Source organism: Gallinula chloropus (genome assembly GCF_964237585.1).
Source record: "Gallinula chloropus genome assembly, chromosome: 23".
Taxonomy (NCBI): Eukaryota; Metazoa; Chordata; class Aves; order Gruiformes; family Rallidae; genus Gallinula; species Gallinula chloropus.
In genome coordinates, this window is record NC_140108.1 from 5,469,542 (window position 1) to 5,479,800 (window position 10,259).

At 55.6% G+C, this 10,259-nt stretch overlaps 1 protein-coding gene across 1 annotated transcript in view; it reads left to right on the forward strand.

The window, feature by feature from the left end:
* Window positions 1-7,246: 7,246 nt before the first annotated feature.
* RCC2 (regulator of chromosome condensation 2) overlaps window positions 7,247-10,259 on the forward strand; it is a gene marked incomplete at both ends in the record, with an annotated part of 10,230 nt that continues 7,217 nt past the window's right edge. Inside the window, 3 exon segments of the mRNA XM_084274569.1 lie at window positions 7,247-7,327; window positions 7,330-7,491; window positions 7,494-7,601. Of these exon segments, the coding sequence (XP_084130695.1) occupies window positions 7,247-7,327; window positions 7,330-7,491; window positions 7,494-7,601 (351 nt within the window).

Consider the following 10,259-nt stretch of genomic DNA (forward strand, 5'->3'; position numbering starts at 1 on the left):
CCTAGGAGAGGGGGGGGTCTGGACCTGCAGCCGGCCCCCTCCATCTGCAGGGATGCCCAGGGACGAACCCTGCCTGCGAGTCAGCACTGGCCACACACTTGCCTTGGCAAAGGGGCTGAGTTCAGGCACACCCCAAATCACTCACACCCACAACCCCCACTCACCAGGCACCCAACGCACCCACCAGCGATTCGGGAACCCCTTCGCAAGGGCGCACGGACGCAACCCCAAGCATCAGCAGCCCTGGCACCCATAGCGTGCCCCCAGACCCACCCAGCGCCCCCCAAAATAAACTCACCCCGTGCTCAGGGGAACACAGGAGCCAGGAGAGATGTGCTGGTTGGCAGCCGGCGTGTTGGCACCGGCACAGTGCCCGGCGTGCCGGCGGCACTGACTCAGCCAGGGCTGGGTGCCGGCGTCAGCAGGGCTGGGTTACCCTGGGGTGCTGGGAGCTGCAACAACCCCCAGAAATAAATTAATTAAAGAGAAGGGAAGAAAAAAAAAATTGAATTAAAAATTAAAACATCACCCTGAGGATCATCTCCTTTGCAAGGGGGTTCCCAGCTGCAGCAACCAGCCCCCCCAAACCCTCCCCTTTCCCCCCAAGGCACAGGGCTGCGTTTTGGCAAACACCAGTGAGGATTAAGGATGCTTTCTTGGTTTTTTTGCTTGAAAATAACTTCACACACCTCCCACCTCCATTTACCCCTCCAAAAAACGCTTATCAGCTCCAGCAAAGTGGTTTTAGTGCCCCATGAAAGATGGGGGGGTGCTTGGTGTAGGATGAGGGTCACCCACCTGTGCTCACAGCAATCAAATCCTGCCTGCCAGAGGGATCATTTTTGCTACAAACAGGGAATTCAAGGATGAAGATGCCCTTCACCCCTCCAGGAAAGGACCCCCTCTGCACCCTCCCAGGCCACTGGAGCAAGCAAACAGCTTGTATCCCTCCCCAGCCCTTAAATAACCAGCCCCCATGTCTGCTGATGGAGCTCAGCTGGGCTCATCCTGCACCACCCCCTGCAAGAGCCATCAGTGCCTGGTTGGAAATACAACCCCTCCCTGAGCAAAACCCGCCCCTGTGAAACATTAAAGACCCATCCCTGGGCAGGTTTATACCCTCCCCATAAAACTTTACAATATATAATATGGCAGGAACTCCATAAACCTGTTTCTGTGGGTGTGGAAGGGCTTTTCACAGAGCTCTACACCTCTGGCGTTCCAATACCTGTGTGACAGCACCGTGTGCTCGGAGTACAAGTGATGGGGGGGGAGGGAAGATGTTTATTGATGTTTATTTAAATGTAAACCCCCCCCCCCCCCCCCCCCCGTGAATCTCTATGTATCTGTTTAGAGATGTATGTAGGTCACTGGGGTGCTGGAGCCGGCCAGGGATGCCCTCTGCTGGCATCCTCCTGGGCAGGGAAGCCTTTGGGCCACCTCTGGGACATCTCCCAACTTCTCCAGAGGTTTTTGGGGTTGGTTGGGTTGGGTTTTATTTGGAAATACCTTGCAGTGAGGCACCTAAAGCCGCTGCCTGCCTGGAAAAACCAGGAGGAGGATACTAAACCTCTTGGTGCCCAGCATGAGGATGGAAGTGAGGAGCTGGGTTGGCTTCACCCACTGGTCTCCCACCCAAAAACCCCTCAGCAAGCAGATGGGCTAAGCAAGGAATGCATTCCTTTCTCTTCTTTAGCTCATCCTTTGCTTCCTCCACATCTCCTGGCCATGAAATTCCCAGCAAAACCCTCCTGAGATTCCATCTGCCAGCAACATCCTGCGGGTCGGGGCCAAGCCAGACCTTAAAATTCCCCTCTCCCTCGAGTAAATCCTGTGGCAAATCCAACGGCTGCTTCACCCAGAGGATAAACCACCTCCCACAAATACTCCAGCTGCAAAGGGACAGGGAAAAGGGGACTTTCTTGGAAGCACCAGCCAGAGCTTTGCTCCCTTGCCCCAGGCAGAGCATGCAAATCCCGCTGCACCCATTCCCACGCTGCACCCAAAACCACCCTCTCCCTGGGATGGGGTGGATTTTTTTCCAGAGGGTTTTGCTGCAAACCCCCTTTTCCAATCCCTGTGGGTGCATCCCACACATCCCCATCCCTAAGGACACCCCGAATACCAGCAGCTGGAGCCGGGGGAAGTGTTGGAACCCCCCCCAGCCGGCTCCAGGGATGGGGAAGGTGTAGCAAAGCCAAGGTCACCCAAGGTGAATCGCTCCCCATCCCAGAGGCCCTTGGGAATTAACAGGCAAGACCAGTTTTTTTCCCCTTATCCCAGGAAAAACCAGTTTAACCCACGGCCTGATGCAACCTGCCCAAGTCACCTCCAAAGCTTCACATCCACCCAGTACAACCCAGCTGCTGTTTTGGGGGGGGGGGGGGGGGGGGGGGAACAGGGTTGTCCCCATTTTTAGGGACAACCAGCCAGGTTTTGGTGCCAGCAGCATTTTAATTCCATCATGTTGCTACTGGTACCCTGGAAAACCCCTAAATAAACCCAATCCCTCCCCGCTCCAGGAAGTGCTGCTTTGATTTCCCACTTTTTTTACCAGAATTAGGGCAAAAATCCTGCAGAATTCTCCCAAACACAGCCCAAAACACCCTGAATTTTAAGGCAAAAAGCTGCTGTTGATAAAAGCAAGTGGGTAAAGGGGAGAGGAATCTGGCTGGGGGGCTGAAACGCATCCTGGCAGCATCCAAGGGGAATCGTCACCCCTGAATTATTCCTTCTCCCTGTTATAACCCCAGCGTTGTGCTGGGTTTGGTCTGTTATTTTTAGGGTGCTGAGGGGTTGAGGTCGCTGGGTGCTTCTCTCCCTTCCTTGCACCTGAGATTTGATCCCCCAAAATCCTGCCGGAGCATCGTTGGTGGGATGAGAGGTCGCCGAGCCGCCGAGATGCTTCGCAGATGATTCAGTAAGTACCATATTCTAGGGGTGGGGGGGTTCCCCTTCCCCCCCAAAAGCCGGGGGTGGAGGGGGGGAAATATTCTCCTTAAATATCACCCTGGGTTTGGGGGTTTGGGGTGGTTTTGCAAATGGGACCCACCAGTATCCCACTGGTGCAGGTCCCCCGAGCTCCAATGGAACAGAAATTGCAGTATAGCTGATGGATCCCAATGGATTGGAATTCCAATGGATTGGAATTATATCATGCATTGCAATTATATCACAGTTTGGAATGAATTATATCACATATTGGAATTACATCATGTATTGGAATCATATCACATATGGCAATTCTATCATGTATTGGAATCATATTACATACAGCAATTATATCACGTATTGCAATTAAATCACATATTGCAATTAATTATATCATGTGTTGCAATTAAACCACACACTGCAATTATATCATGTATTGGAATTATATCACAGATTGGAGTTACATCATGTACTGGCATTATATCATGTACTGGAATTGATTACACCAGGTATTGGAATGATATCAGGGATTGCAATGATGTCCTGTAGTGGAATTAATTATATTGCACGTTGCAGTTCTATCAGGTGGTGTGATTATGTCACGTAGTGCAACTGCTTCCTGTGCTGTGGTTATATAACACGCTGCAGGTGCATGGTGTATTGCAATGCTGTCACCTGTTGGGATTGTGTCTCGTGCTGCGATTGCATCCCGTGTTGCAAAGGCATCTCTCAGTGCAAGTGCATCCTATATCACTACAGTGTCCTATATCGTGATTGTATCCCACATCATAGTCATAGAATCATAGAATCCCAGACTGGTCTGAGCTGGAAGGGACCCCAAGGATCACAGAGCTCCAACCCCCTGCCACAGGCAGGGACACCAACCTCCAGGCCTGGAGGTTGCCCAGGGCCCCATCCAACCTGGCCTTGAACACCCCCAGGGACGGGGCACCCACCCCCTCTCTGGGCAGCCTGTTCCAGCCCCTCACCACTCTCTCTGCAAAGAACTTCCCCCCAATCTCTCCTCTCACCCTTCCCTCCTTCAGCTCTAATCGTGTCCCACACCCTGACTCTGTATCACGCTGCGATCGCGTCCCACGTCGCGATCGTGTCCTGTGTCACGACTGCACCCCATGCCCCCATCGCATCCCACACCACGATGGTGCCCCACGCCATGATCACACCCCACACCATGATGGTGCCCCACGCCACGATCACACCCCACGCCACGATCACACCCCACGCTGTGCTCGTATCCCGCTCACACCCCGGCGAGCTGCACGGGAACAGCCCGGCGATGGGCAAACGGAGCTGCTGAGGGGCTGGGGAAGATGCTCCCACCTTCTCCTCCCACGAGGTTTCTCCTCAGGAACCTTCTCCCCGTTAACAAAGATCCTCCATGAGCGAGCACATCTGCCCTCCTGTAAAAAACAACCCACCCCAAACCCACCCTGGGTTTGAAAACCTCTTTTTTGGGGATGGGGTGAGTCTTCCTCCTGTGATAAAACTCACTTGGCAAGGAGGGGAGCGCGTCTTTGCCCCCCCCTAAAAACCTCCCTCTGCACTAAGGGGATGGAGCACACCTTCCCTCCACAAAACCTCTCTGCAATGATGGGAATATCACCCTTTATTTCATGATGGGGGGGGAGAAAAGGGGCAGTAAGAGGTTCTATGTGCTGATTTCGGGGTGTTTTGGGGGGAAAACCCACTCCCCCCTTCGTGCTGAGGTGCCCAAGTGCACTTTCTCCTTGCAAAAAACCCAAAACCCCAAAAAACCCACCAACCCCCCCTCAAACCCAATCCCCTCACCCCCCAACATCCCCCCCACCCTTTACCACCAAGTCACCCATTTCCCTTCCCCAACCCCCCCAAAAAAAAAAACAAAACCAAAACCCCAACCCCAAAACCCCCAAACCCCACAACCCTCCAGGAGAGGGAAAACCCATCCCTCCCTTCCTGCTGCCCTTCGCTCTCCTGGAGTCTTCCTGTCCTAAAGATGGAGCTGTGTGTACCGAGCTGGACTCCGCAGCCTCTTCCTCTCCGAAACAGGAGCTTTTTCTTTCCCTTTTTTTTTTTCCTTCTCTTTTCTTTATATATATATATATATCAAATTAATTTTTTTTTAAATTTTTCCTTCTTATTTACTTAATTTCCCCCCACCCTTTTTTTTTTTTTTATTTTCCCCCTTCCCCCCCCAACTTCCCTTCCCAGCCCATCCATGTGTTTCTCCTTTATACCCCCAGCCATCCGTTCTGCCCGGCTCCTATTTACATTTTAAGTGCATCTGGTGGGTGGGCGCTAAAGGAGGAAAAGAGGGAAGAAAAAAAAAAAGAAAACAACCCAAAAAAAATACCAAAAAACCCAAAAAACCCCCAAAAAAGGTATTTTTTTTCTTTTCTTTTCTTCTTTTTTTTTTTTTTTCTTCCCTTCCCCTCGCTGCAACAGGAAACACCACCAAAAATATTGCACAGGGCCCCCGGGTTGTTGCTTTCTTTATGCTGCGCCCTGCGCCCTAAAACCAGGTTTGCAATTGGGGGGGGAGGATGATGGGGAGGGGGGGGGTGGGGGAAGAGAAAAAGGGGTGGGGGGGATCGGGGTGGGGGGGGAAGGAGGAGGAAGAAGAGGAGGAGGAGGGGAAAAGGGATGGGGGGGGCTTAGAAAGGTTTTAAATTTAAAAAAAAAGGAGAGAAAAAAAAAAAAAAACCCAACCCCAACCACCACCCCAGCGAGCGGCAGCAGGCGGATCCACGTGGTGTAATGGGGCCAGACAGAGATCCCATTGTTCGGCTGCACTCATAAAGGGGAGATTTTCAATGGGGGGGGGGGGGGCAGGCGGGGAGAGAGGGATGGAGCCGGAGCGGGGGGGCGCGCAGGGGGCTGGGGTGGGTTTTGGGGGGGTTTTTAGAATTTTTATTATTATTATTATTATTAAATTCTTTTTGTCCCCCCTCCCGAAGTATCAGCTCTCCCTTCTTCCCCCCCACCCCCCCACACCGCAAAGAAAGCGCCCCCCCCCCCCCCCATCACCCACCCCCCCGGGCCAACAAACACGCTAATAAAAAAGGCCAGAGGCAGGAGGAGCACAAGCGGGGCCCCCCCGGAGCAGGTGTGGGGGTGCGGGGGGGTGTTTTGGGGTGAGAAGGGAGGGGGGGATCCCGTCTTGCCGTTGTTCCCCCCCCCCCCCGTCGCAACCCGAGTCCCCTCCTCTTCCCCTGCGGGGGGGGCGGGGGGGCGGGCTTTTTGTCTCCGGGCCGTTTTCTAGCCGTGCAACCCGCCCCCCCCCCCCCAACACCACCCCGGTTCGTGAATTCCCCTTCCGCACGCCCCCCCCCCCCCCCCCCCCACTTTTGCGATCGGCCTTTTGTACATCTCCCCCCCCCCCCCCCTCCACTCCGGCTTGCAACCCCCCCCCTCGAAACCCCCTTTCCATCCGCCCCCCCCCAAAATCCCCCTGCAAGTCGCCCCTGTGCACCCCCCCATCCAACCCCTTGCGAAGTCTCCTTGCACTCCCCTCCTGTACCCCCCCCCCCAAAAACTCCTTTCGCACCCCCCTTCCCACAAACCCCCTCTCTGTACCCCCCGCAAACCCCACTTTCGGGACACCCCCCCCCCCTCCATTTAGCAAATCTTCCCCTTGCACCCCCCTCTTGCAACCCCATCCCTGCACCCCCCTTCTTCAGCCCCCCCATTGCAGATCCCTTTACACCCCTTTCTCGGTCCCTTTGCAAACCCATCCTCGGACGCACCTTTGCACCCCCCTTTCCGTCCCTATTCTTGCCCCCGCTTACACCCCCCGTTTGCACACCCCCCCCCTTTTCAGATCGCCCCTTTGCACCCCTATTCTTGCCCCTCTTTGCCCCCCCTTTGCAAATCCCCCCTTTTCACCCCCCTTTTCGCCCCCCTTTGCACATCCCCCTTTACACCCCCCTTTCCCCCCCTTTTTTCGCCCCTTTGCCCCCCCTTTGCACCCCTTTACACCCCCATCCCCCCCCTTTTCACCCCCTTCGCCCCCCCATTCTCGCTCCCCCCCTTTCCCACCCCCCATAAACTTTCTCCAAGTGCAGTTCTTTTTGTTTTTTTGGGGGGGGGGGGTGTCCCTGTGTGTGTCCCCGCGCCCCTGCCCCCTCCTCCCCTGGGCCTTTGCGTCCCCGTCGTCGTCCCCCGTGTCGCGTCCCCCCCCCCCCCCCCACTCCTCCTCCTCCTCCTCCTTCCCTCCGCGTCCCCCCGCCCCGGGTGGGGGGTAGCGGCGGGGGGGCCGGGCCGGGCCGGGCCGGGCCGGGCGGGTGACGGCGGCGCGTCCGTGTGCCCAGGCGCCATGCCCCGGAGGAAAGCGGCGGGGCCGGCCTGGGAAACGGGCCCGGGCAACGGGGCGGCGGCGACGGCGGCGGCGGCGGCGACGGGAGGAGACGGCCCGGCCCGGCGGCGGCGGGAGGGAGGCGGAGGCCGAGGCCCGATCGCGGCGGAGGGAGCAGCGGAGGGAGCAGCGAGGAAGAAGCGCCCCGAGAGCGGCGGCCGCGGGACGGCAGCCCCGGAGGGAGGAGGCCGGGCAGGGCCGGGGGAACCGGGACTGGCGGAGTCGGGGAACCGGAGGAGGAGGAGGAGGAGGAGGCGGCGCGGCGAGGGGACAGAGCGTCGTTATCTGCGAGCCCGAGCACAGCAAGGAGCGCGTCGTGAGTTGCGGGGGGGGGGCGGGAGGGCAGCAACCCCCCACACCCCCAACCACCCTGCATGGCAAACCCTAGGGCACCCCCCCATTGCACCCCCAGTGCGTCCCCCTCAGTGCACCCCCTATTGCACCCCCTCAGTGCACCCCCCCATTGTAACCCTAATGCACCCCCATTGAACCCCTAATGCGTCCCCCTCAGTGCACCCCCCATTGTAACCCCAATGCACCCCCTATTGCACCCCCTCAGTGCACCCCCCCATTGTAACCCTAATGCACCCCCATTGCACCCCCAATGCGTCCCCCTCAGTGCACCCCCCCAGTGTAACCCCAGTGCACGCTCTATTGCACCCCCCATTGCACCCCTAATGCGTCCCCCCAATGCGTCCCCCTATTGCACCCCCCTATTACACCCCCCCATTGTACCCCCACTGCACCCCCAATATATCCCCCCATTGCACCCCCATTGCACCCCAGTATTTCATCCCTGCGCTGCACCCCACCTCATCCCCCCCATTGCACCCCTTCATGCACCCCCACTTTGCACCCACACTTTGCCCCCCCAGTTCTCCTTTACACCCCCTTATCGTGCTCCCGTCCTACCCCCTGAAGTATATCCCCCCCAGTGCACCCCACGTTGCATCCCTGCTGCACCCCCATTTTCCAGCCCTTCTTGCTTTGCGAGGGGAGGATGATAAGTGGGGGTGTGCTCGGCCCCTGTCCCTTTTGGGGGGCACAGTGTGGCGGGTGTGGGGTGTGGTGACAGGGGGATAATGCAAAATGTTCCCCCCATGTCCCCCCGCAGGCCCCATGTCTGCAGTGCCCCCCATGTCCCCAGTGTACCCCATATCCCCCGTGTCCCCAATATCCCCTACATCCCCCATGTCCCCAAAGCCTCCCACCTCCCCCATGTCCCCCCATGTCCCCCACGTCCCCGGTGCCCCCTGCATCCCCCATAGTCACAGTGTCCTCTGGGTCCCCCCGTGACCCCTCTGCCTCATGTCCCCCGTGTCCCCGATGCCCCCTGTGTCCCCCCATGACCCCTCTCTCTCTCACACCCTCCACACCCCCACGTCCCCCCATGTCCCAGATATTCCCCATGTGCCCAAGGCCCACGTCCCAAATGTTCCCGCTGTCCCCTGTGTCCCCAATACCCCCAGTGTCCCCCCATGTCCCAAATGTACCCTATGCCCCCCACGTCCCCAACACTCCCCACATCCCCCATGCCCCAAATGTTCCTTCTGCCCCCCACATCCCTGATGCCCTCCCCATCCCACATGTCTCCTATGTCCCCACTGCCCTGTGTCCCCCACATCCCCTATGTCCCCTCTGCCTCTCACACCCCCTGTGCCCCCCCCACTTTGCTGATGTCCCTGTCTCCCCCCAGAAACTCGAGGGCTCCAAGTGCCGGGGGCAGCTCCTCATTTTTGGGGCCACCAACTGGGACCTGATCGGCCGCAAGGAAGTGCCTAAGCAGCAAGGTGAGGGGCTGCAGCTTCAGGGGGGTCGGGGTGGGATTCCTGGGGGGGTGGGGTGTGTCCAGCTTCTTTTTACACATTTTTATTAATTACTATTATTTTTAATCAATATTTGGGGATAGTTGTGTTTAAACCTGTTCTGGGGGGGCACTGGGTCTCCTGTGAAGCAACATAAAGATGCTGCTTGGGTTCTTAACACCTTCCTATTGGTATCCATTTCCTCACTGATTTTTATGCATTTATACTTAATTAATTTAATTAATTAATACTGGAGGGGTGGTCACAAACCAGTTGTGTATGAGAATCTGGGCTGGAACTCGGGGGTCTCCTGCAAAGGGAAATAACTGCTGTGCCTCTATGGTAGGATTTTTTTTTCAGCTTATTTTTAATGCAATTCTATTTAATTAATGTTTTAATTAACAAAGCTTTTCGGAGGGTTCAGGGCTTGCTGGTATTTCTTACTCGCCCCAGCAGAGTGTGGCCCCACAGCTCGGGGTGCACCAGATCCCCTGCAGAGATTTTGGCTTTGTGTGGTTATGGTTTGGTCAATTTTCTCTGCTGAATGAAATATTATTAATACTTCTTCATTAGGATTATGTATATTATTATTAATAATGAATGAATACATTATTACATATTTAAAATTCGTTCTTTTGGGAAGGGGGCTGTCAGCACCTGGGGTGTGCCAGCAAAGCAAAAATAACTAAAAAATACTCAGTTTTTATTTCCTTATTTTAACATGTTTCTGATTCATTTTTTAATTAAATTTCCCCTTTTTTCTTTTTTCTTTTCTCTTTTTACCTTTCTCTTCATATTTTTCTTCATCTTTTTCTTTTTTCTTCTTTTTTTTTCCTTTTTCTATTTCCTTTTTTCTTGTTCTTTCTCTTTTTCTTTCCCTTTTCTCATTTATTTTCTTCTTTTCCTTTTCCTGTTTTTCTTTTTCCTTTTTTCCTCCCTTTCCTTCTCCCCTTCCTCCTCCTTCTCCCCTTCCTCCTCCTTCTCCCCTTCCTCCCTCTTCCTTCCCCTTCCTCCCTTCTCCCCTTCCTCCTCCTTCCTCCCCTTCCTCCTCCTTCTCCCCTTCCTCCTCCTTCTCCCCTTCCTCCTCCTTCTCCCTTCCTCCTCCTTCTCCCCTTCCTCCTCCTTCTCCCCTTCCTCCCTCCTTCTCCCCTTCCTCCTCCTTCTCCCCT